At 40.2% G+C, this 27,717-nt stretch overlaps 2 protein-coding genes across 2 annotated transcripts; one reads left to right on the top strand and one right to left on the bottom strand.

The window, feature by feature from the left end:
* Positions 1 to 707: 707 nt before the first annotated feature.
* LOC137576601 (homeobox protein E60-like) lies at positions 708 to 1,707 on the top strand (the record flags this gene model as incomplete). Its single annotated transcript, XM_068289824.1, has 2 exons — positions 708 to 857; positions 1,281 to 1,707. Coding segments are annotated over 2 exons (423 nt in total), but the record flags the coding sequence as incomplete, so codon positions are not given.
* Positions 1,708 to 23,229: 21,522 nt separating this feature from the next.
* en (engrailed) lies at positions 23,230 to 27,105 on the bottom strand. Its single transcript, XM_068289868.1, has 3 exons — positions 25,427 to 27,105; positions 23,983 to 24,080; positions 23,230 to 23,540 (listed from the first exon to the last, which is right to left on the bottom strand). Exons 1-3 carry the CDS (start codon positions 26,841 to 26,843, stop codon positions 23,292 to 23,294), a joined length of 1,764 nt encoding a protein of 587 aa, XP_068145969.1. The 5' UTR covers positions 26,844 to 27,105; the 3' UTR covers positions 23,230 to 23,291.
* Between the last annotated feature and the right edge of the window lie 612 nt (positions 27,106 to 27,717).

Below are 27,717 nucleotides of genomic sequence, written 5' to 3'. Positions count from 1 at the left end.
CTATTTGGCCATGTTCGAAACCAAAACTTTAACCCTTTCGCGCTGCCAGGCAATAGCAATAGAATTTTATGGCCCTAAGTAAAAGTTTTTACGTAGGAAACCCACATCACACACAAGTCACTCCAAGAAACAGGAGGTATGGGTGGGGGGGCAGATGATTCTCTGCGCTTGTCTTCAACCAATGCTGTTAATTAAATCCAAGACAACTCAAGTCAACTTTGGAGGCAACCGAAACGCCCCACATTTCCTCAATGGGTGGGTGGGTGTATGGGTGGTGCTTGGGTGGTTGCTTGGTGGATGGAAATTAGCCACAGTCAAAAGTCATTGCGTTGATTACATTTTGCTACAAAATGACGCGAACAAATTTTACAACAAACAACAAGAACAAAAAAAAAAAAACAGAAGAAACTTTAATTGTTTTACCAAAACCCTGATGCCGATGGGCTGGACTTTTTGAGGGGAGGGGTGAGGAGAGGCAGGGATGATTTGTCTGGACGCATTTAAATGTGAATTAATTGCTAGCAACAAGCCGACACACTTGCTCTCCCATATATGATGATGAGTCTGAGGATTTATGTGAGCTCAATGAGTCGGCGGTAGCAGGTTGAGCCTGTCCAGGTCCATGGGTCCAGTCATGTTGATGCCATTAAGCGAACTCTGGAATTTTTATGACCTCCTGTATACATACATATATGTAACTCCCTTTCCCGCTTGCAGGTCCGCGTGCACGCAAACCCAAGAAGCCCGCCACGACCAGTTCAACGGATCAGGATAAAAATGATACGGATGGTGGCCAAGGGCCAGAGGATAAACGGCCGCGTACAGCCTTTAGTGGTTCACAGTTGGCGCGACTGAAGGTAAGTTGTTACCAATGAAAACGAACATTGTAAAGTATTGAATACTTTGTGTTTTAGAAGGGTTGTAATCAGTTTGTCAGAGAGTATTCAAGAACGGTTAGATTGGATTATTTGTTTTAATTTTTTAAAGACTTCTGTAATCTTTAAGCGCCGATCTAAACAAAGGGTATCAGATAATCGAACGCCTTTCGAAGAGGTCTTAAATCTTAACTTAAAAAACTTTTTGTGTATTTTCTCGATACTTTCTCTATCTCTATCTCTATATATTTCTCTTTTCTGATACGGGATTGGATAACTTTATTAACTAGTAGCTATCAGTTAGTTAGCAGGGTATAACGAAGTCGGTTCTCCGACTTCACATGCATAATTCAAAATATTGATTGTTTTGTTTTCTTACTCCTCCCTTCCCCTTCCACTATGCAGCACGAGTTCAATGAGAATCGATATCTAACCGAGAAGCGTCGCCAACAATTGAGCGGAGAACTGGGCCTAAATGAGGCACAAATCAAAATCTGGTTTCAGAATAAGCGGGCCAAACTGAAAAAGTCCAGTGGCACCAAAAACCCCTTGGCTCTGCAATTGATGGCCCAAGGATTGTACAATCATTCGACAGTTCCATTGACACGCGAGGAGGAGGAACTCCAAGAGCTTCAGGAGGCGGCTGCAGCAGTCGCCGCCAGCAAGGAGCCCTCATAGTTGGAGTCCACGACTTCAAGCGATATTAATATACGGATTATAAATAATACCTAATATTTATTAGTAGTGTGTTTTAGCGTGTAAGTCGTAAGCAGTAGTAACAGCAGCAGAAGCAGAAAGCAGTAGATTAAGTTGTAAAATATTCTAGTCCCCCCCGCAACACGAAGCGTAGCCTCGCCACCTCCAAACTCCGACTTCAACTTCCTCGGTTGTTGACTGACAGTCGGGCGGGCGGGCAGGCAGGCAGGCAGGTTGGTCTTTGCGGCTTCGTGTTAATACTTTGTATAATAAAAAATTCATAAATTCACAAATAAAATAATTTAATAAACATTTAAATTATACGCAAAACGCGTTTGCATAATTTCTATGACTTGGCTTCAAGTCCAAGTCAAGTGGGTGGTCGATCTGCTCCATGGAGTAAAAGCATGTTTCGATTTCGATTCAAAAGATTTTGATTTTCGAATGCCTCGTTATCTTTGTATAAATCCACTGTGGGCGTTGGCATTAATTACTCAATTAACAAACCAAAATTCAAGTTGGTTTTGGGCCGCCAAGATCAGGCTGATATTGGATCGTTTCGTTGATTTAGCTTAGCAATTGCTGGGAATTACTTAAATAATTCGAATTAAATTGATTATGTAAATTAGGAGTTTGGTAAGAAAATCATTTTTATCTTTTGGGCATAATCACACGCCTAATATGAAGGTGCCCCAGCCAAGAGGTTGCTTGGTTTTCTCCTTCTCTCTCTCTCACTTCGTTCCTCTAATTTAGCCATTAAATTTGCATACAGTCTCGTCAACAACAAAAATATTTAATATGTATGTGTGTGTGTGTGTGCGTGTGTGTGTGTGCCAACGGCGCAAATTGACACCTTGATGGCTATGTGACGGCGTCAACATGGACACAGCCCACGATATTGTCAAAATCAAACAGGGGTACATACTAGACATATGTATACGATATATGTATGAACTTGGGCCAACAAGAAAGGTAAGCTAAAATTGGTAGATTATAGGAAAAAACGAGCATGTAGTTAGCTCTTCTTCTAGGTCTATTAGCCAATTGAAGGTGCTGTTAATTCCTAATGGATTCAAGGACTAGTCTATACAAATCCTAACCCTTTGAGTAGCCCGTGTCCTTACGTCTTTCTAGGTTTCTCAGGGCTGATGTTTTTATTATTATCATGAAACTTAAAGCCTTAAAGGAATGAGGTTTAGATTATTAGTAGCTTATGATATGAACTTGATACTTGAGTCTAGAATCTAGAAGATTGATTTCAAAACTTTTGAAATACATACATTACTCAATTTGGCCAGTGCGAAATGACAGAAAGTGTCCAAATCTTAGGCAATGAACAATAAAAACCCCTCCCCAACTCGTCTACGCCCATGGCGGCGTCAAAGTCACGGCGGCGGCATGCGCTTTTTGAGCTTCACTTTAAACGCAGCAACGAAAGACAGAATCGGCGTAGGTGTTAAATGTGTCTGTCATGATGTGTGGGGCATGAAGAGGAGCAAGGTGAAGTAACGCCAGAGACATGGAAGACATTACAAGTAAATTTCATAGTCATAAGCGCTCTGAGGGTAAGCAAATCGAATTCAAATATCATTAAGGTCTGCACAATGGCAATAACAATTACATACGTAAGAAAAACAAAAGTCAGCAAGAATAGTTTAAAGATTGTCAAAGGGAATATTCGTAGGACAAGTTGTAAGGATTTATGAAGGCCAAGTTAGAGTTAACTCAAAAGTTGACTTTCATTAAAACCTAAGACCAGGCTAATTCATTGCGAGGGAAGTTTAAATGCTCACTTGTTTCAGCTGAAGAGTTAAGATGGGGGTCACCACTCTGCGAACGAATCAGTAAATAATAAACGCTTTGTTTAGGCCTGATATAAATGTAAAACAACTCGATTCCCTGGCAGCAACAACAACAACAACAATGAAATTATTTATTTACTTTTTTTATTTTCGCCTGCGCAAAAAACGTCTTAATTCGCAGTGAATGATTTACAGTTTGGTTTTGGGTTTCAGTTTCGTTTCATTCCTTTGGTGACATTTCGCATTAACGTAAGCGCATAACGAGTCATAACGTAAGACGTCTACGTATTCGTGTAACGTATTGCAGTTTATTTGCCCATTGCCGATGATCATTTTGTGTGGGAGTTTTTTCTTTTCTTATTCTTAAGTGATTTTTTATGGCACGCGCTACGGATTGCGGTGGGGGGAGGAGGGGAGGTGCGTATAACTTCATAAAAAGTCAATTTAAGTTTGGTAATATTTTGCTGAATTTATAGATGGGGGCGGAGAGCGAACGAGATAGAGAGAGAGAGAGAGAGAGAGCATTTTGTTTAAGCATAATTTTTTATGATCAGAGATTCAGTCACTTTGGAGAAGAGTGCTGATGTAGAGTCCTAAGCTTTGGATTGTGGTTTGGAATGGATGGTTGCCTTAACCTTGGAATGGATGAGTCATGGTGCGAGTATATTACGTTATAAATTCAATAAATGTGACCATAAAAAGCCCATTCAAATACCTTGCCCGCGCACATTAATCCCAGAGGCCGTTTTCACCGACATATTACAACGCCTCGAAATGCTGGCCACGAAACTGAAAACGGCTGCTGGAGCGCAGTTGGCCTGGTCCTGGGATCTGGAGCTCTGGTTGCCCTCCCCAAATGATTAATGTTCGGCAGGCAGCTAGTAGCCTTGACCAGAGGCGAACTAAGAGAGAGAGAGGGACAGAGGGAGAGCCATAGGTATATAATCCAAGTATCGGGCCAGTCCTCTTCCCGGAATGTGAGCCAGAGTAACCCGAAAAAAGACAATACGCATAAATCTATGGGGTTGACACTTAGTACCCAGTTCCACCACCACCCTCCGTTCTTCTCCCCCCCCCAGCAACTCTTTGGGTCTTCAAATGAAATTGTTTGCATGCATTGCGGATCGCAGGAGATGAGCTCAGGATGAGATGCAGAATGAGGATGAGTTGTGTGGCAAAAGGCGCGAGGCATCATAAAATTGGCAACAAATTGTTTTTCACGCCGTTTTAAATACACATTTTTCGATACTTTCCGTGTTCATAATGAGTGAGACGAAGTTGTCGGTTTGTCGGTTTGTCTGGACTGGTCTGGGGACCTAAACTTGGCAAGTTGTCTTGGGACAAAAGGCCGCCAAACGACATTATTCTGACTTGACGAACTGCAGTGTCCGCTCGCTCTGACTTCCCCTCTTCCCTTCCTGCTTGCTTCCATCCATCCATCCATCCATCCGTCGTCGTTTGTTGTTTCGCGTTGCGCCCTGTAACACGCTAATAAATTTGCGGCTAAGGAGATAAGCTTATAAATTTTAACTGTAATTATGCGACACAAGATTTATGAAGAGTCCGCGCCATTCGGAGTTTGCCGTTTCGGTTTTTGGATTATTAATGAAACACAAAGTTACAACGAAATGCGCTCCAAATCCCAGCCCCTGCACCCTTTTTTGACCGATACAAACACTGAAACACAAAAACTAGCTTAAGATTTACGAGTATCTTTGGGAGAGTTGGAAGGAAAGGGGAACGACTTAATGAGTTTTTAGGCTTAGACTTAGGGGGAACATGCAAATCTTCTTGGTGTTTTCATTGATTCCATTGATAGTACGTGTGTGTGTGTGAGTGTGGATACATCTGTGGGTGTGGCTTGCCTCTCTTTCTCTTTCGCTCGCTCCGTCTGGCTGGATATCTGTCTGTCGACCACCCACGTAGCGCCGCCAATCGTTTCGCCAAGATCTGAGATCTGCGTATTTGACATTGCTGCGTTTTTGTGGCTCATTACGCCTGCGCAGCAGTCAACCACAATAAGAAGTTGAGGAAGAACAACAACGAGAGGAGAAGCAGCAAGAGGCGGAGGTGGTGCTTCAGGAGGAGCAACAACATCTCTCCGGATCGGGCGTGGGAGATCAAGGCTGCATCAGCGATAACTTCAGCACAATAACAACAACAACAAACCTAAAAGCCTAATAGACTTAATGAGTATTTTGCCTGGATGTTGGTGCTAAAATGGTAAGATCTAGTGTGAAATTAGAGCCCGAACCACTCCCAACCATTATTATACTTAGTTTCCCAAGTTTCTATAAATAGAGCGGAATAAAAAAAATGCACAGAAATATCAATTTGAGTAATTTATTGATATGAGAAAAGTTATATTAAATTGTCTTCTATATTAGGAATATAAAATTCGAGTCTATATTTAAGGGATGTCCAAGAGAGGTGCTCGAAATGTTGCCCAACTTTAAGTTAATACTTTTAAACCTACTTTTTAAACTCTTATTATATGACTTCTTGTGAAATGAAAGTTCACTTTCTTTTTCATAAATATCAAATTGTGATTGGAATTTCAATAAATTAAATAACTTCTTTATCTGGTTAGATTATGAGCATTTTGAAATTTCAGTCAAACCTTGCATTAAAGTCAGCTCGAAGTCAATCTTCAAAAGAATGAAGTCTGGCATCGCAAGCTAAACCAATCTTTTTTGCATCATTAATTTGCAATTCCGAACTAGTCTTAGTGCTAATGACATATTATGGACATTGCGATTCTTGGGTACATTAGCAAAGTCTGAGAACTTAGCTCTGCAGACAACCCGCTCACCTATTTATACCATGCACCCATAGGGTGAAATGGTATATTAAAGTGGCCAATATGTATGTAACAGGCAGAAGAAAGCTTTTTCGAACCCAAATAGTATGTATGTACTATAATTCTTGATCAAAATCAACAGCCGAGTCGATTTGGCCATGTTCGTCAGTCCGTCTGTATGAACACCTAGATCTCAAACACTCTAAGAGATAGAACCACCAAATTTGGTATATAGACTCGTGAAGTTTGTAAAATAATCAAGATTATTTAAAAATTTTTCCATGCCTTCTTTCGCCACATCAATTTTTCTAGCTATTTGGTGTACTCGCTTAGTAAAGGCGCAGGTTTCTTATGTATAAATATTTTGTCACGCCTGCTTCCGCCCCAGCAATTTGAATTAATTGGACTATTTCCCAAGTCCCAATACAACAATATTTGTTTGCCTGGTGCATGGTATACAAAGTTAACGAGACGATTTCACTTTGAAATAATCTTTTGTTAAGCCTGGCACTGATTTGGAGGACGCGAAATAAGAACCCACTTGCCGAGATGGGGAAAATTTACTTACGGTTGTACTTACAATTAGTAATATTTAAAACTATGAAAAGGACGAACAAGGAAGAGCACATATTACAGCGGCATTAACGTCGAATCCAGTCCTGAATCTGGTTTTTACACCCTTGTGAAACTTCAACTTGGGCATATAATAAACTTATGATTCAGACAAGCCTAATACCATTTAACTTACCTCAGAAATTTACTTTAACTATTAAAATAATAGCCGAATTTAGGGACTTTTGATTCAAAACATCTGGTTTTATTTTACAAAATTTCTTACTTACCGATGCTTTGTTTATATTGGTAATCGATAAATTCACCACCATTGTATATTACATATGACCCATGATAGGCGTAACTTTAGTTACTCCGCTTTTTTCATATTTTGTAGAAAACGAAGGCTTGTCCAAGTTAAAATTTTGCACCAACTGTGACATTAATCAAGAGCTATAAGTTTGGCCTTTTTCAAGATAGAAACGTGTTTAGATATAGAGTTGTCCATAAGTGTGAGTTTTCTGCAGACTTGTTCATTTTTTGTCAGCTGAGGTTAATGATTCAATCCGGTCAACTATTTCTGATTCGTTAGCCAGGAGAACCTCGCAAGAATATAACCGAGTCTGCATTTCGTCTTACAATTAGTTCAAGGGAAGTTCTTATAAGATCTTCAATTCTTAATAAATAATTTTTTTAATAATTTGGCAACAAAAGTTTGGCTGACAAAAAATCAGGTGCCAAATAAATGTTTAAAGAATTCACCGATGAGTTTCAGCTACAAGTTTTATAAATGTTTATACCAAAGATGTATAGAACTTATTCACTTAAGTGGAATTTCCAGTGGAGTTGGAGTTAATTATGCTATAAAAATACTTTCTAGCCCATTATCATGACTTATGAAAATGTGTAAATTTCATTACAATGTCGTTCCGACATTTGAAGTGCTCGACTCGTTACATCGTTCTGCAGAAGGCAAATGTACATGGTTGTTTTGCTATTAGAACGGAAGTATCTTGTTAACATGCAAAACAAGCCATTTTAGGCTAAAAGCCTACCTTTATGTTGGTAATATTCGTAGACCAAGAGGGAGTGGGGGAGCAGGAGAGTTTCCAAAAGAGTTAGTTAGTTAGGTTACTTGGTAAGTTTGTGAGGAGCTTTTGACATTCCAGGCAGGCAAAATTATTATGTGCTTATGTTTACTAGTCTGTCGGTTAGTCAGTTAGTTAGGAAAGTTTCTTAACTGGAAATTGTCATTTGCGAATAGATGTATTTCAATTCAATTAGAAAGCCGCATCGTAAATTCTAACGATAATGAAGAATATGTAGCGGAGAGACCCAACCCTTGAATTGCATTTGGATGAGACATTTTGCCAGCCAGCAAAACAATTTTAATTGTATCCAATGAGCAAGAGCTACCCAACCCAAACCCAAGCCCAAAACGAACACAGCAAGGACAAGGACAACCCTTTTGGGCATTAAGGCGATTGGACACGCATGTCCAATGTGCAGAAGGGATAAGGATATATGCAATAAACACGTAACCCGAAACCTAAATAATATTTAAAGTGTTATAAAACTGTCACCAGGACAACCAACCCGACAAACATCAGGCAGATGTCACTCGAGTGCTCTTTGATATTGCCTCAAATGAAACTTTTCTAATACAAACAAACAATTTGAAATCCAAAATCCAAAATACCAATATCAACTGCAACATCAACTTCAATTCCGATTCGGACATCTGTGACCTGCCCACCACCAGACGAACAGACAAACAAACATACAAAACATCAATTAGACACACTTCAACTCCCTTGACAGTGGAACTGTCAAAACAGAAATTGATCGCGTCTGGGATTTGGAACGGGAATGGGAATGGATAGACCAGACAATGCGGGCATTGTGGGTGTGTTTTGAATGCACACCTGAAACAGAACAGAAAAGAATTGAAAACAAATCAAAACATTACTTGCATAAATTATTAAACAATGGCCCTAGAGAAAACCGCAAGCAAACACAATCATACCACAAACAGTGGCAAGGTCGCAAAAGAAGGTAGTCCATCAATGAAAACATATATTCCTAGAACTTGTCACAGACGGAAAAAAAGGCTTAACAAATTCACACACCAAATACACACACACACGCACACCCAGTAGGAAAAGGGCAGAGTCGTTTTAATATTAAATAGTTCTATTAACTTGCCTCTTGCCCTTCCTGTTCGTTCATACATAATGAACCCTCCGAACTGCATCCTTAAGTAGGGAAAACCAAAATATTATGCACAGTAGCCAAAATACTTCGTGGAGGTCCAATTAATCGTGGATACCGTGGGTCGGACATACAAATTAAAAGTCATAAATCCACGTAGAAGTTGTTGAGAGAGAGCAAAAAAAGGAAATGTCACCGAAAAAGAAAGAAAAATGAACGAAAACAAATTATGAGAGAGTCTTTCAAGGCAAGAAGAGTCTTTCCCTGCCACTCATTATGCAGCGCGTGTGCGTGCGTGGTTCAGGGGCAAGTGGCTAGTGGTTAGAACAAAGGACAAAGACCCACATTGTGTGGTTGGCCTTTTTTTTTTTTTGTGGGTTCTTGTTCCTTTTTTTTTTTTTTTTTTTTTTTTTTTGGCCAACTTAAGTCGGTTAACGCATGCGTTGTGGCATATTAAAAGGCGATCATCATCCTCTACTCTCCTCTACTTCTTTGGTGGCTCATTAGTATTTAAGTCATATGCATACGTGAGTTTCACCCACTCCATGGTGCCCTCTCACACCCTACAGCCAGTGAACTCCAGTGGAATATGATGAGTGACATTTGATCTTGTTTTGTGTCAAATTAAGAGGCTGCAGCTGACGCAAAACATCTTGCTGTCGATGCCCATGCCCCACGCCGATCCATCCTCTATCTACACCACGACCTGATGATCGTGCGACTTTTTTTCGGGGGTGTCGGGATCGGGATTTCTGTGTGGCGCACACTTAAGCCGTTGAGTGCTTGATTCCTGGTACTTTGGAGGCGCTTCGCTCGTTTCTATACAGAGAGAGGGCCACACATATGGCACATAAGGATCAAAATCGGTGAATCTGAATCTGTATCTGTATATATTTGAATATGAGTCGTCTTCGTTGATGATATTGTGGTTGTTGTTGTTGTTGTTGTTGTAGTCGTTGTCGCCGTCGTCGGCTTTGACTTATGCCTTGTCATGTTTTGGCACTTGAGTGCCATAGTCTGCGAGCCACTCCTTTTTTAGATGCCCTGTCTCTTTGGGTTAATAAAAGTTGGCAGTTTCTTGTATTTTCATTTTGGTCATTGATGCCCTGATGGCTCAATTGTGGTAAGATGATGATCGACGACCACACGTTAAGTTGCCCTGAAATCTAGAGCAAATTTATCCAGAAGAAACTGGACCACCTGAGCGCAAGGCTGAGTGATTTTGGCCTATATTTGATCAAGATGGAGCGACTCAAGTGGTTAATGGAAATGTAAGTTTTGGCTTAAAAGAAAAGCTATATTACCGGAGCACAGTCTCTCTCTCTGTCTCCCTCTTAAATGATCTTTGATCGTAATCATTTGAAAGTGATTTGTTGTCACACATTTGTCAATGTACAAAACTCTGATTGTTAGATTGTTATTAGGGTTGAACCAATTGGTCAAATGAGTCATTGCTTCCCTTTATCCTCAACACTTTTCCCTCACTGCTGTCTGTCTGTCAGTCTGTCCTGTCAATGTAGGATTAATTATCGACTCACTCTGCGCTCTTCATTCTTGACTGTTGATGTATGGCTGTCATTGTTTTGGTCAATTCAAATCGTTGACAGATCTTGGTTGACTCTGCTGTCCGAGTCAATTTCAATTTACAATTTCTAAGTGCTTTAAGGTTTCCCTGTATTCGATTTAATTGCTGATAAGCCCTGAGAGGCTAATTATATATGGCTGGAATACCAGAAAATCATTTTTTCTTCTTGGCATGTATGTATGTATATTTTTTGTTACTTTAATTAAGCCATAATTTATCGCCAACAGCAAATGGACACGCAGACGCGTCGAATACAGAGAAAAGGGCGGCTGGTTGGCTAGCGGCCCGGCCGACTTGGCCACACTCGTCGTCGACGGCCTGACACCTGCCCGTGTAAATTATACAACAATGTGGGGCAGCAACCACGCGACACTTTTGCCACACATGCAAAGTGGCAAACGCAAAGTCTGATGAACTCACTCACTCGCTGACTAACTAACTTGGTCCACCAACTTGGTGGTCTAATTACAAAACGATCTTGTCTTTGGCCCCATGTAGTCTCTGGAGTTTTCTTGTAGCGCAGAAGCAAACAAAAACAAAACATTCTTCTCAAGTTTTTGGAATGATCGATGCGAATACATGGACAATTCAAATTTTTCATTTACAGAAACGAATAAAAAGAGACAAAATAAAAACCGTATACACAAAAACCTCTCAGTAACATGTTGTCCGGCCATCGATTGTCCCCAGAGAAGTGGCAAGCAGGTGGACATACTTACTACAAACTCCGAGCCCGATGTCCGAGTTGGACTCTCCTTCTCTTGTTTTCGATTTACGTGGAATTTCGACGCTTAACTAATGATGCTCATCAGGCTGCTCAGGCTACTGTGTGTGCGTGTGTGTGTGTGTGTGTGTGTGTGTGTCTGTTGTGTGTATCGATGGTAAGAGATCTTGAAATTTCCATGGAACGGAAATTAATTTCCAAAACTGAAACTTAATTATCTATTATGAAAAATTGCAGTCATTTAAACGGTTGGAAAATTGAGTTTTTCCATGTAAAAACCAAAGAAAAAATAGTCGGCAGTAGATAACGATTGAAAATCAGTCTGAAGAGTGAGTGAGTGGCATGATAGTGGTAGTAAAAGTTGGTAACTCCTGCCAAAAAAACCTTTGCCCCTGTATGGAAACGCAGCGGCAACATTTCGTACATACAACAACAATCAGCAAAGCGGAGGGGGGAACGAGTTAAGAGTCAGAGTCTGAGCCAGAGTCAGAGTCAGAGAGTCAGACACGGCATCTGGACCACCCAAGTTGCCTTTGGCTTTAAAGCCCATTGGCGAATGATCGCCAGTCCATCGTCTGTCGTTGTCTTCTGTTGTGTTGCTGCTGTTGTTGTTGCTGGTTGTCGGTTGTCGGTTGTCGGCGGCAGCTATTAAGCCTGCCCCAAGTTGAGGCACTCGATGATTACTTGAAATTCAATTGCAGTCCATTAGGAGTGATTAATATGTATGCGATTCGAAAGCCACAGCCAAAGCAACACTGAAGAGCGTCTCAGAGATCCCTATCCGGTAAACCGTGAAATGTAAGAGCAAAACCCAAGACCAACTCCAAGACGGAGACCACAAAAATGCGCTACACTTAAAATTATTGACACTTTGGCCAGATCGCTCAAAAGGCTACGTGATGCGGCTACTGTTCTTCACTCCACTCTTTCGCCTGGACTCGTGAGAGAGCCATACTCTGCCTGTCTCTCTCTCTTAAGCTTAAGAGTTTTGGAAAAAGAAGACATTGGCCACATTGGCCAGACCACACACGATGATGCTGCTGCCGCTGCCGTTGCCGTTGCTGTTGCCGTTGCTGCACAACGCCACAGGGCAGCATTGCAACAACAGAGGCAAAGTCACAGTAGTTTTGCGGCTCGTTTGCTCCAAGTCTCGTATCATCATCATCGCCATCATCACCAGCAAAATGATCATCATGATGACGGTGGTTGGGACAGCGGCGCCAAATTGCAGTAAAGTAAAACAGCGTTTAGCATTGCAGACTCGTCGTAATGATCTTGGTCAGGCAATGTGGCAATGTGCGTTAAACGAAGAGAAAATCTTGCCCACAGAGATTTAAGAGAGTCTTCAAAGTGCCTAAGTTTGAAAGATATTTCAGTAAGAACCACTTTTAAAGTACATTATCCTATATAGTCATACGTTTTTGTATACTTAATATGGTGAAAGAATCCTTGAGGCGATTGTCCCCATAGGAGATCCTTGAAAAAAAAGGTACTAAAGCAAAATTAGGTGCTAAAAAACCGAATCAATCCTGAGAGGCTCAAGCAAATGCCATCGACAACAAATCGTTGTCTCAGAGTCACTTCAAAGATTATTTTACATTTAAAATTTAACTATCCTCAATTTGATTTCAATGTTTATTATTGTGCAATTCCTTGACGATTTGTCTTCCCCCTCTCCGCACCCCATCGTGGGTTTTGCCACCTAGCATGGGATTTTTATCGCACTAATTACATTTTGACTAGCGTTTTTGAAGTTCCATTGAAACTGGAGTTGAGTGCCATAAAAATCACATCAAAGTCGCATCCGTTTCAAAAACTAGTTGCTATAAAACTGCAATTACCCGGCATATATACTAAAAGCACCGAACACTAAGCGCCAGAGCACTTGCCGCTCTCGAAAATTTATTGCCAAAAAAGAAAAAAAAAGAAAACCATGAAGAAAGTACGGCCAGAGCGGCAGTGGGAAGAAGAGAAATAGAAAAAACACGCATTAAATCTCGCCGGAGTGCGAATCCTGCCACCCCTTCCCATCGACCCGACAAATGGGAATGAGTTTCGTATGTGCAACATTATTCCAGCTCTTCTTATTCTTCTTCTGATTCCTCTTTACGGGTGGTGGGGCAATTTTTCTTGGCAGACAATAAAGCGAAAAAAAGAAACCCCATACAAACGGACGGGAAAAAAGACGAGAGCAAGAGAAGGAGCGTAACAAAAGCTCAATTTGTACCTCAATTAAGGCGTCGTCCTGCGAGAAGTCGCGTCTGCCATGGCACAGTGGGGCAAAAGCTGTGCAAACTGCCAGCAATTGCTTGTGGCGCATTTCCGCTTCCTATGCTCCATCACCTACTACCCGCCCTCCACTGCCGCTCTTGGCCATATCTGAGTTATGGCCTCGGTTCGTGCTCAAAAGCACTGCACGAAGCCAGATAAAAACTGTTTGGCGTTTCCAGCTCAGTCCTGAATGGAGAGATAACCAAACGGCGGTGTGCAATTTTCAACACATTTGCCAGGATACGGATACATACATACATCCTTTAACCCTCCACCGATTTTGCCCCCCACCTACCTTTCACCCTCCTGCTCCCTCAACCAATTCGTTTTATTGCGCCAATGTTCAGGCTGCAGTTTCCTTGTTTTCCTTCTCTTTTTTCGCTTCTTCCTTTTTCGTTGTTTTTTTTTTCTTCTTTTGGTTTTTATTGAGCTTTCAGCACTTTCGCTTGTGTCTGGTTGGGTTTTTTTTTTTTTTTTTTTTTGGGTTGGTTTTCATGTTGGGTTGGGCTGGGTCCGGATTTGGGTTTGGGGGGTTCGCGCCTGAAAAAGTGCAGAATCAAATAATTTACTTTCCAATTCGCGCTGAGATCACGTTTTTAATTTGAAATTTTACAACTTGCGAGCACAATGTTTATTTTTACACTTCATGGCAAGGATGTTTGTCGGAGGGGTATGGTGTGGGATTGGAGGGGGGGGCGAATTCGGCACGGGGTTGAATCCAAGTGGTTGGCTCTTGTCTAACTGGGTGGGCTGTTTCCTGCCCAGTTTCCACACTTCATAGAATCAACATTGAATTTGCTTCTCTCTTTTCTTCGTTTTTTTTTTTTTGGTTTTTTGGTTGTTTTTCTTTATCAATTAACCCTTGTGTATGCGTATTCAGTTGCCTCCCCTATACATTTTGCATAAAAAACAATTTGTTTTGCCATTTGCCACCTTTTTGCATATTTGAGAGGTGTGAGAATGAAAAAAAGAAGGTGAAAGAATTGCACTTCCAGCAGATGAGTTTTGGGCGAAAAAAAAAAATCTAAAAATCTAACAATATGTGTAAAGGAAAAAATGATATTAAAAGGATCTGTATGGACGATATGATATCCTAGATGGAAGTCGCTTTTCTATCGCTTCATTAAAACTTATTGAACAAATTTAGGAAAATAATAGAGAAAAGTGTATGATTAACCAAAGTACTTTTTCTAGGATAAAATTTTTACGAAATTATGCATAACAAACTGTCAATAAGTTTGCATTGAGTAGCTGGTCATGACGATTTGGCAATGACTAAGAAGTCAAGCTAAAGCAGAGTAAAAGAGCAGTAACTGCTTTCTCTAATCTCCTAAAAAACAGGAAGACAGTTGAAAATTGTAAATGGACTCTTCCGACACTCCTATATCAACCCTTGGGTAATCCGTTGCCGGCCAAGAATTTGTCCTCATAGACAGTGCAAAACGGTAAGCAGCATGTCACTAAAGCAATTCGAAGGATCGTCAAATTCTTTACCAGCAGACTCTGCGAAAGATTCTAACTTTGCAATGGCCACCTAATGTTAAAACAAGTTGAGAATTACAGCAAAATTAGACGAAAACAAAGATTGGCGAAATTCAACTTATCGAAGTGTTTCTTGAGGCATTGTCAGAAGTGCTTCGCCCTGTTTCAGATAACATGTTGTCGATTATAACATATACTACAACAAATTTTTGAAGTAATACAGCAGCTGTACATCTAAATATACATATCAATAAAGGAAATTTTTTGCAAAACTTCCCTTCTATTCTCCATATCTTTCTTATCATGCGTTTACCCCTTCCGAAGGCCGCTGCTTAGATTGGCCACATTGATAGGCGATGAGCACTATCTAAGTTTTATCCGATTTTAATGAAAAATATGTCATTCGACGGGAAATTCAATTCACTTTCTTTCATAGTTCAAGGAAAAAAGTACTTTCGTACAAACTTGTGTTGTAAAATAGCCTCGCCCAAAGGACCAAAAATGTCCATACAAAATTCAGAAAATGTTTATTTTACAAAGTAGTCCTCAAAAATGACAGAATTTCCTGACCCCATCATATCCTGAGCCCCCCAAATACTTTTAAGCTTATAGCCACTAGTTAGAGTAAGTAAACAACAATTTTGACTAACTATATGATAATTTGGCAATTAGTTTCCATGACTTTTTCAAATGGTGCGTTCTGATATTGAGTTTCAATTTGCATACCGATTATTTCGCTTAATGTTTGTTGTGCTGCCAAGTGTTTTTGTTTCTAAGTATGTTAGTTTAGCCAAAAATGACTAAGTTTTCTGGCCTGCATTTCGTCAACGAATATACTTCATTTGATACCCTGGTTTATTTGATATTGAAATACCATAGCAAACACAAATTTGTTTCATATGTGCAAATATTTTCATTTAATTTGCCAAATTGAATTGGTTTCACTGCTCCACCCTCTGCCACTCCATCTCTTGTCGTTTATTCTCTTCTTCTCTTTGGTGTCTGTGTTTAGTTCATTAATTAAACCAAATTTGGTAAGTTTGCCACCCACAAACATAACGCAATATATATATATGTGTGCATGATTTTCGATTTATACCGATATATGTACGTGCGATTTTGATATATGATCTGGTGAATGGGAAGAAATGATCGTTTGTGAAATGTTTTTACGCGAATTTCATCGCATGATAAATGACAAATTTCCGCTGTGAGTTGCATTCTCTCTCTCTCTTCGAAAAAGGAGACAATTCCCCACTAAACTGAAAACTCCAACTTGTTATTGTTGTTTGTCATATTCAAATGCCAAAATATTGTCATTATCTGTGAGCAGGAGTTGCATTTGGACATTGCTATGTAAGAATCATTTGTCTTTGCATTGACATTCTACATGGAATGGGGGCTCCTGGGGTGGCCTAAGAAGACGACATGGTCATTAAGCCAGACATCTACTCGTATCTTTTTAAGCTAATGCATTTCTGGCCAACATTCATTCATACTCGTCATCAGTTCGAAGTGCATTTCAATTAGAGGCCCAAAGAAGCCTCTAACCAACTGGTGGACAGCCTTGCGATGTCTTGACCCATGGTTCAAATTAATAATAGTAGTTTTTCTTTTCTTTTTTTTTAATATTTATTTGGTTAACTTATGGAAGTTGTTGTTGCCTCACTGCATTGATTGGTTTCTCGACTCGACTCACTCCGAAACCCACACCTTGAAATGCCACCTCAACGGCACCTCAATGACATTTACATACAATAAAATTCAATTGCCAAGTTTGTTTCTCTTGACTTTTTTGTCTCTCTTCGTATTTATGTTTCGGCTACATGTCTGTGTGTTTGTGTGTTGGCTATTAAACATTAATAATCACAAAATAATGTTAATAATAATAATGTCATCATACACACACACACACACAATCACAGTAAAGGCAGGGGGGTTTTAAGGGGGGTGGACCCACCGCGGTAACAATTGAGAAACCGAAAGGAAAAATATTTAATGTCACATATTCATTTATTCATTATATATTTATGACTATTCGTTTTGTTCCTTTATATGGCCATAAATGAAAAATTTCATTACAATTATATGTATTTGTTTTTGTTCATAAATTTTCGATTACTTTATGTTCATCCGGTTGGGAACGCAAGGCGCCAGCCGTGTGACATTTTCAATCGTCAAAAAACTAATATGCTCAGCTGTAATTTGGCCATTAGTAAGTTAAGGTCTCCCTCTCTCTCTCTGTCTCTCTCTCTCTATCTCCCTCTGTTAGTCGAACTATTGGCCTGGCCAATTAGCACAGCATTGAGAGCAGTTAGCGGTCAACTAACAAAAATCTCACTCAATGCAAAAGGTGCAAATTGTTGAGTCAAACAAAGGCGCAAGCAGGTTGAGCAATTAGCATCTTGGCAATTGGATTACCAATCCTCTCCCCCGACCTCCTCCATTCAACACACAGGGCCAACTGTAGTTAACAAAAGGCAATCAATTACAAACAAAATTTACTACTACTTAAAACATCACAAATATTTGAAGACAACTGAGCGCCGGGGAATTGAGATTGGTTAAGATAGATTTTCGAAAATATGTACGTTTTTTTTCGATTCGAGTTAGAGTTTTTGGGCCAAAAGAGTTGAACGAAAACTGAAATGCGTTGAGTCAACATGGCAACCAGCATTGACGTTTCGAGTTGACGTCTAAAGAGATGATCATAATGATGTTGCTGATGTTGCTGATGATGATGAAGACGATAAAAGATGATTATGTATGTGTATCCTCCAGGTTGGCAAGATGTTGGCGTTGACTTCTGCTGAACACCAAACTCTGCGACTGGGCATTTGAATGTTTGTTTAGGCGCTGAGATATTTTTGAAATTTTTTTTCTTCTCTTTTTGTATTTTACAAGCGCCAGAGTTGTAGTTGTTGAAGCTGGAGCGGGAGCGGGACAGCAACACTTGAGTTGAGACCAAAAAAAAAAAAAACAGAAGAAAAAAAGCCTGTCTGTTGGCCATAATTGAGTGCACTTTCCATGGAACTGGCAGCGATTATGAAATGCCAAGCACTTCTGTGCCTCTCAGTCTCTACCATGCCCCACTCCGCCTCCTCTCCTTTCTCCGCCAGTCTATGCTGATGTGTGTGTGTGTGTGTGTGAGTGTTGCATGTCTCTGTGGATCTACACTCTGTGGCAAATGGCGAACATCACACAAAGATCATGATGCACATGCCTCATTGCAATGTTTAAGTATCATTTGATGAGAAATGCATTTTTTTTTTTTCGCATCGTAAATCAATTGATAAAGCGAAGCGGAAACAAGTGCCACAGGCTCCAGCAAATAAATCTAACCGAAAAAATGTTGCCGCCAGCAGCAGCCACAGCAATTTCAGACATTTAATAGATGCAAAGATGCTCATCAGCAGCGGCAGCGAAAGCAATTAATACGACAAAACTGTAAAATGCATAACTACATGCAACCCCAACAAAAACGCAATTAGCAATGTGGCAACCCTGCCGCCCTCCACATCCAACTCCTACTCCCCTGTGCTCTCTCACTCTCCCCTCATGCCACGTGGGTATATCAAAGGAGTTGGCTAGCATCTTGTGTGCGATCTTCCAGACATCGACGTCAAAGGCAAATAAATCACAGCCATGGCATCGGGGTAGCGGCAAAGGGTGAAGGCGCCCACACACACACAGATAGCTACCAGGGGTGAGGCTGACGACGACTTATGGACCTCAAGTTGGAACTGGATGAGAGAGCATCCCATATGTGTGTTTTTGTGGCTTTTTAATAGCTCGCGCCAACAAGAAGCGACTAAAAACTTCAAATTTCCCCTACCCACAATCCATTCGTATGGAGTACATTGTATGCGCAATTGAAATTCCATTCCATTTCATTTCTCCCCCCACTCCCCCACCACCTCCGCCACCTACTACATGTCTCCATGCCCATCCTTCTTCTTTTTTTTTTAGTTCTCCCACCATCTTGAGCTGTCTGAAAGTGAAATTTAGTGTGTCACTTGGCAATTTCTGCTAATTAGAAGTGTTGAAAGTTTACTTTGATATCAATAAAACTACAACAACAACAACAAAAAAGGAAGACAAATGCGGTTTCCTGTAAAAGTGTAAGGATATATGGAAATGACGTAATAAGGAGGATATCCGAAACAGAAGCAATGCAGAAGAGTCTTCAGTTTCAAATGTTTTCTAGTTACTTTTCGAAATTTGAAATAAAATTTAATCCATATTTAATCGTAACAAATCATAATTTGATTAGTCCTTATATTTTGCAGAGTATTTCAAACAAAACGTTTATGGAAAATTATAAATTTTCAATAGATATGTGAGTACACTGAGAGAAAATAACTGACACTTGATGAAATAAATTACATTTTGTTTTAAAAATCGATAAACAGAAGTTAGGTGGATGTTATAACTAAAGTAGTTTAGTATTTAACTAAGTAGTATGTAATAGATAGTAATCAATTTAGTAACAATGTGCTATTAAGTCAACAAGAATGTTATAAAAGTAATAAATATAAATATAAAATACCTCAAAATTCATTATTTTACCTTTTGTTTTCAAGCAGAAGAATTTAATTTTAATAACTTTTGAAAGCAATTTCACCAATTTTAAATAAATTATAAATATTTATAGCCATAACAATCATTTGTTTTACCATTTCTAAAGGGAGTACATTTTACATTGTAAAACAGAAAAATATTAAATTAACAAATTTCGTCATTTTTTGTGTTTAACAATAAATTTAAAAAATTTTCAAAAACGAGTCTATGACTACAAATATTTTCAAGGCAACAAAGTTTATCTATTTTTTATCCGATTTTGATGAACAATATCTCATTCGACAGGAAATTTATTAAACTACGATTCGTAGTTCAAGTGTAGTTATACTTTAGAATGAATTAGTTGCTTAAAATGATGCCAAGCAGGAAGACCAAAAAAATACTTACAGAATTGAGTTTTTCAATTGGCTCCGAATTGGATCCTGGGATCAAATTGAAAACTCGTGGTATGCAGTTTATCTTAGTTTAACTAGACCTAAAACTTTATCTTAGGGTCTAAAGGTGTACGATCAATTTTCAAAAATATTAAAATGTATCTTTTTTTTAATTGCCAAGACCAAATTTTGGGGCTTTATATCAAAATTCATTTAAAAAAAAAACCGTTAGAGATACGCCCATAACATTTACGGTACATCATTTCAACACAATGACCAACTCAACACCATAAATTACCAAATCTAAACTTTCCTTTAATATTATATAAAAATCGAATGAAATCAGAATTTAAGTTTAACAAATTTATGTCTCAACATTTTTTGCCGCCAATGTACATATGTTTTTTTTTTTTTTTTAAAGTAACAATTTAGAGAAAAGATAGAAGAGTATAGTGTATGTTTATGTATGTGTGACCCTTAAAAAACTAAGTCATAGTCGCTTGCTCTTTCAGCCAAAAATCCTCTTTAGATCTAATATTATCTAATATGTATAAATTTAAAAATTAATAAAACGAAAACATCATAATATCATAAAGTTGCTGAATGGCAGCAAAATGCATTTAAGTGTTGAAATATCTAATATTTACAATATTCCTAAGATCAGTAAAAGTTAGCTACAATATTTATATGTACATATGTATGTACAGTGGCGATACTGTGACTTTGAGTGTCTCTAAAACCCAGGAAAATTTCTTAATCGAATCGAAATTTTTAACAAAAATCCATTAATATTATATAAAACGAAAAACAAAAACTTTTTTTTTAATATCCCCTCTTTAGTTCAAATAATCCAGAAAAATCTGAAAAATTAGCATGTATCCATGTATAGATTATGGAATTTTTTTAATACTAGTCCAAAGGCCTTTGCCTTTAATCACGCTACTATTGCTCCTGGGCATACTCTCCACCAATTTTTCTATCAATCAGTGCGATAGAATGCTCCATGCCGCTTGGACTCGACTCCAAAGCTCGCCCATTGTCAAAGTTTTCCATTTAGAAAAAAAATAAGAGCCATGATGATCGGATGACTTCTTTTGCGCCGGATATTATAGATAGACTTGTGTACTCTTTGAAAAAGTTGTAGATTCAGAAAATCTAATATAAACTTTTGGATCCCATCGAAGATTTTCTTTTTGGAACGTCATTCTTCCTTAGGCCTAAAACCGGCCTTTTGTTTTTGGAATACAAATTCACAAGGTTCTAAAGTAAGTTTTCTCTAAATCTTAGTCTTTCTTACCAAAATTGTATCTGTAAAGTGTAGGGTATCGCTTTCTACAATTCACATGTTTGCTTCTATGCAAACTACCTTGGGGAAAGTAAAACTATCGCTGGCCTCTATGGGCCCATTTCCACCTCTAGACTCCGCGTCGCGACGCGTCGCCACAGGTGATTTGGAGGAACTGCCGGGCTATCCATCATACATATTCTCTAGGTCAAAAAAGTCCTTAATCTAGTAGGGGACTTTATGCTTTTGATTTTTGAAATACTTAAATTGTTGTACATTAGTTAATTTGAAAATATTAACTATTTCCGATCTTGATTTCGATTTTTCTCAGTGTATTTATATGACTTAAGATATTTGTATCTGTATCTGTGTATATTTCTTTGTCCGACTTTCTGTCTGGGTGGTTGGTTGGTTGTTTGTTTGTTTGTTTGTCTCACAGTTTGGTTTTTAATGGCAAATTGGCTAATTGGTTCATTACGTGCACAAATGGATTTGCGCCTCTATAATATGGCTGATTTAAATCCGCCTTTGGCTCCAACATAGGATTCCGCGGAGCAATTAGCGGCTTTTGGCATTAATTCATATTCATTTTGATGTGGCCCGCGCGCGCCATCTCGATCTCGACCACGACCACGACCATAGAGTCGATCAGTGGCAGTGGCAGTGTCAGTGGCTGCCGTTGGTATACAGCACATCAACGCTTGCCAGTAAATGTCAGCTGCCCATCTACACCCTCTCTCTCTCTCCCCGCGTCATCTCCTTCCCTCCAACACCCGTCTTTGACAGTTTGTCTATGCATTTTGTGCGATTTTTGCATTTATTTTCAGCAAATTAACACCGAGCGACTCCTTCCTCTTGCCATCTCTGCCCCCGTGCCATTTGAAATCTGTGCTAATAAATCATTTGATGTGCTCCCATGCTGGCTTCGGCTTGGGCTGTAGTAGTATATGTCTTGTCACAATATTTGTTTATATGAAAATTTGTTTTTAATTAAATGGAGGAGGACGAGGCAACAAATCGAATCTCTTGAATATGTTGCTGTTGGTGCTGTTGGTGCTGTTGGTGCCGTCACTCAGTTGTATTTTATGTGGATTTTGTGTGATTGTGCAATTAGCGGCCTGACATTGTCTCATTCGCAGTTCCTCCCTCTCCACCCGTGTGGTCTGTCTTTTGCCTTTAAGTTCACCCTCATCATCATTTGGTGTACATGGTTTCAAGTCTGTCCGAGGCCTTTGAAGTGAAGTGAAACTACGCTTGGCGTCTCTTTAAGGGCATAGGTTAGGCAGCCAAAAAGTAGGCAACAGAAAACAGTAAAGGAAAATTGCGTTGCTTTTTTTTTAATATTTGTTTTAAATTGTTTTTTGTTTTTATTATTTGTTTTTGTTGCTGTTTCTTTCTTGAACTTGTTTTTCTTTTACTTTCTTTTAGCTTATGGATTTCAGAAATATGTTTTTGTTGTTGTTTTGCCAAGCTTAAGAACTAGAAATACTTTTATCATAGCAATTTTATGTATCCGTGTGAGAAACTTAATAGCTAAAAATTAAACTAAAGAATTATTTCATTTAAATTTACTTAGAGAAACATATGTGTATATAATATATATATATATATATAGGAATAGGTTTTGTATTTTGTTTTCAATTTTAGCTTTAGTTTTGTTGCTGCTTTTCGAACTTTGTGTAAGAGTTAAAAAAAAATTACAAGAAATTGTGTGATAGAATAGAATTTGTTTTCAGAAGCAAAGCAATTAGTTAAATGTTAATACTTTTTTGGATATTGTTTATGTTTTGCTTTTGTTTTTTTTAGCTTTTTTTTTTTAATAAATACAACAACTTATTGAATAGATGATGTGAAACTTGTTAACTTATATAATAATTTTACATGTTTATATTACAATTATATCACATGAACACTTTCATTACAATTTTTTTTTGTTTTCCTTTTTTGTTTCATTTTGTACGCCGCACCATAGTTTAGTTAGTCCCCCCCCTTAAACCCACGAAAAGACTTTATTGCACATGCCCCAATTTTACCCCTAAATGGGGTATTCTCCTTAGGGTATCTGGCCATTCATGCGCATCTCAAGCTCCTCCTCTTCTTTGGTCAATGGAACTGTGGTATGATTGTAAAGACCCTGGGCCATCAATTGCAGGGCCAATGGATTTTTCGAGCCATTCGATTTCTTGATTTTTGCTCGCTTATTCTGGAACCAGATTTTTATTTGCGCCTCATTTAAACCCAATTCGGAGCTCAATTGCTGGCGACGGCGTTCGGTGAGGTAGCGATTCTCATTGAATTCGCGCTGCAAGTGGAAAGAGAGAATACACACAGAGAGATGAGTACAAAATGCATAACAAAAGATAACGCTCCATCTCTCTCACTCTTTTTTGTCCCAGACCAGACTAGTTCAGGCCAGGCCAGACCAAAACACAGTCGAGCTATGTATCTAGGTAAGGCGAATCAATTATTTGCGGTTAAAATGAAAGAGGCACCCCTGGTGAATGGGCCCGGAGTCCGAATCCAAGTCCGAGTGAAATATGAGCATATCTAATTGGTTTAGTTTAGTTGGCATATGCGGTTGCTATTGCCGAGGATGCTCTTAGGACAGGATGCTCTTAGCCCAGCAGGCGGTGGCAGTTATGTGTGTAAATATTTTGGTGCCAAAATGACACAACATTTCGAATTGTCTTGGTCCGGGAGAAAGAGATTGCAAGCGTATTGGTATTGGTATTATCTCTGCTTACCTTAAGACGAGCCAATTGCTCACTGGAGAAGGCTGTACGTGGTCGCTTCTCATCGTTGGTCTTGTCCTTTGGTTGTTTGGGGCGACGATAGCGGGGTCCTGCAAGCAAATACAGAGAGAGAGAGAGAGGGGGAAAATTAGCATAAATATATTCTTTCATATCATTAATAATATTAATGATTTAATTAGCATAGACGACACTAACGAACTAAAGAATTCGTTTTACTTTTTCTCATATTATTATTATTTTGTTTTGGGTTTCTTTCTTTTTGCGTGCTGGAACTATTTTTCAACTCGTCGTCGTCGTGGAAGTGTTCAATTTGTCAGCTGTCACGAGGCAGAAAACTAGGCAGCCATTTTGTCTGTTATATCGTATATATTTCTATATATTTTAGGCAAATTAAAATATGCATGCGGCACACAAAAAAATATGCTCTCTAATTAATGTGATGGGATTCGAGACATTCGTGTTAGTGCCCGTGCCCCTGCCCCTGCCCCTGCCCCTGCCGACTCGAAAAGACTCGACTGTAAAATGACTTAATATTCTCGGCATTTGGCAAATAGGAAAACGATTTAGCAAAAGATTTTCCAACTAGCTAGCAAGTCAAGTGGTTATTAGTTTTAGCCATTTTCCACACATGGTAAATTAAAAATTTAATTGCCTAGTTCGAAGTGAATTGATTTGATTAATTCTCTAGTCTATAATCTATAGTTATGTCCCCTCCCTCCCTGCAGTGGGGCCTATCAACACCTAATGTTAGATTTTTTCCATATACTTATATGTGTATTTATCTGATTCTATCGACACCAAATTAAAAAACCATTTCAAGTCATAAAAAAGCACTTAACTTGTCAATTAACGCGCTGTGGCAATAACATGGATTGAAAAGGAAAAGGGATAGAGAGAGATAGAAAGAAGAAAGAAAAGATTTCTCCTAAGGCCCTTTTAATGGGCTCTTTCTCCCTATGTCAATCGTCAGTGGATTTCTGTTTTCTTTCGTCTCTTCTTTTTTTTAAAGAAATAAGTGCGTGACCTGTGACCTTCTAACTGAGTTGGACTTCTGCTTTGACTACTCCTACTCCTACTCCTCGAAGTCGGCGATAAGCAAACGAAAATGAAACGATCTTTTGAGCGCTACATGTTGTCACATAAAGTGTCGAGCAAAACGCTGCGTGCGGCCCCTGTGCCGGAAGGCTCACACGATTGTGTTCAACAGCAACAACAAGAACATATTGCCGACTCCGATTTGAAACTTAAACTCATTGTCATTGTCCGCGTGTCTCTCTTTCCTAATTGTGGCAATGTCCTTGGAATTTATGACCCAAAACAATATGGATTGAAAAACTAAAAAGAGTGCCGCTAGCTTGGATGGTGGTCCCAGTTTATGAAGGAATCATCATCATCATAAGGAAATCGATTGCATTCGATTCGAATTTCAACTAACCTGAACTTGGGCGATCACTGTAGCGGGTGCAATAGACCCACGCTGGCCACATTTCATTCTTGCCGCCATCTGTTGTGGTGGATCCCGTTTCGGAGCGTGTATCGTCGGAGGATTCCATCCCCGAATCCCGACTGACAGCCGATGGTGGCGGAATGGGTTGCGGTTGGGGGCTGCTGGCATTATTGGCGGCGGCCAAGCGACTGCTGGGCGAGGAGTTCAGTGAACTTGTGGCCGACGAGCAACCCGACGAGCTGGTGGCCGTGGATGAGGTGGTACTGATTGTAGAGGCATTTGAGGCGGGTGGCGGACTAGCCAGATTGTTGGCCAAGCTGCTCGAACTGCTCAATTGAGGTGTCGCAATGGTGGTCACTGTGCTCGAGCTGGGTGTGGGCTGTCCAATCTGGGAGACTGTCTTGCAGAGTGATCCCAGAGCGGATTTCTCTTGACTCGGCTCGGTCATTTTCGAAGAGGAGGCGGATGTGGCAGGAGGCAGCACAGTGTTGGCAGTCCGGCGCAAACGGCTCTGGACAATCTCCTCATGAATCCTGGGATAGGCAGCCGGATTAAAGCAATTAAGGAAGTTGGCACGCTCGATCATCATGGCGGCCGTGGCTGCTGCGGCGGCAGCTTGCTGCTGGCGGCTAAACTCCAAGAGATCCACTCTCGTAAAGGCGGAGGGTGTGGCGGCAGCTGCACGACTAGCCTCAAAGGGTCGGAAAATGCTAGCCGCAGCGGCGGCTGCCTCCAATGGGTTTGTTCCTGGTTTCGTTTGTTTGGTCGAGGCATCGCCAAAGCGATCGCTCAAGATATTGGAGATCGAGAAAGCCAACGAGGGCTTGGCCATGGACGACTGTTGATGGGCTGGTGGGGGCAGACGACCTGCCGAGGTGTCATCCACATCGATGTCATCATCCTCCTCATCCTCGGTTGCAGTGCCCGTGGTGGTATTTGTTTGATTGTGAAAACTATTGTCACCCATAATGGAGTCATTCTCCTCCTCCTTGATGGTGAGTGGTGTGGATGAGGCAGGTGTAGAGCAAGAGGCAGGTGATCCACTGGCCGCCAGACGTTGTTGCAGAGCAGCCGCATGGGCGGCAGCCACTGCAGCGGCATCGAAGGCAGCAGCCGGATGATGGAACACTCCCACACCGACTCCGCCATGGGCTGCCAATTGCTGCTGATGCAATTGCTGAAGCTGCTGCAATTGATGCAAATGCTGGAGCTGTTGCTGCTGGTACAAGGTGGCCACTGGTGGGCTCTGTTGCGACTGGAGACTCATGTCCAAAGCGTGGCTAGTTGTGGTAGTTGTTATGGGTAAGGTTGTCAAGGACTGCGAGTTGTACTGTTGCGGTGATTGCGGTAGACAACCTGGTGGACTGGGCGCTGTTTGTGGACTGCAGCGATCCTCAAGGGCCATTTGGTTATGTTACTGCACTTTGACTGCACTTGTTGGTTGTACTTTGTTCTTGCGACACCGGCACCAGATCTTAAGTTCACTTCAGTTTCACTTTACTCTTTGCTTTTTGCGTTTTGATTGATTTGATTTGATTTGCTTTGATTTCTTATTTTCTCGTTTGTTTGTTTTACTTTTCTTTTGGTTTGCTAAGTTCGTCTTCTCGGCTGTAATTCAAATACTTTTTGCTCGTATTCTTCCGACTTGAACGCGCACGTCTGTTCACTGCGAGCGCAACGACTAAATTAACTAATCACAGATGCCTGAGTCGGCGACGAAGCAACGACGAGCAGCAGATACAGATACGTTTTTGAACTCTCTATTTCTCTTTCAGGAGAAAGGGAGAGGGAGCGAGTGAGAGAGCTAGCCGTTCACGGTGGTTAGAGCGAGAGAGCTGCACTGCCAGCCAGCTGTAAGCTGAGTGAGTGAGTAAGTGAGGGAGGGAGTGAGAGTGAGTGAGTGAGTGACAAGTCATTTGTGACAGTGACGAAGACGAGAGAAACAAAGTGGAGTTCCTTCAAAATGCAGATCGAACTCCGTGCTCGACTCTCTTCCATAGTCTCTCTCGCTCTGACTCTGTGTCTAGCTGTTTGGGCTTTTGGAGTTGTTTTTGCGAATGCTGTAGTTGTCACCTGTAAGCTGTCAGTTTAAACCATGTACGACGACCGTCGTCGATACGATTTGGCCAAGAGCTGAACCGGTTTCGCTCTCACTCTCCTTCCTTAACTCTTTGTGGCACTCTCTCTCGCTCACTCGCGCGCTGTTTCGCTTACTCCGCCTTTTGCCTGAGCCCCCTTTTTGGTGGGGTCTTGTTAGGGCTCGATATGACTTTATTATG

The sequence above is a fragment of the Drosophila tropicalis genome, unplaced genomic scaffold (assembly GCF_018151085.1).
Source record: "Drosophila tropicalis isolate 14030-0801.00 unplaced genomic scaffold, ASM1815108v1 contig_593, whole genome shotgun sequence".
Classification (NCBI taxonomy): Eukaryota; Metazoa; Arthropoda; class Insecta; order Diptera; family Drosophilidae; genus Drosophila; species Drosophila tropicalis.
Note: the sequence above shows the minus strand (reverse complement) of the source record. Positions and strands in the feature narration are given on the sequence as shown.

Excerpts from the sequence above, each read along its gene's own strand:
- en (XM_068289868.1), bottom strand. The coding sequence starts at position 26,843 with ATGGCCCTTGAGGATCGCTGCAGTCCACAAACAGCGCCCAGTCCACCA. Across the intron at positions 24,081-25,426 it reads CAGTGATCGCCCAAGTTCAG|GACCCCGCTATCGTCGCCCC; the intron begins GTTAGTTGAAAT and ends ATTTGCTTGCAG. Across the intron at positions 23,541-23,982 it reads AGCAATTGGCTCGTCTTAAG|CGCGAATTCAATGAGAATCG; the intron begins GTAAGCAGAGAT and ends TTCCACTTGCAG.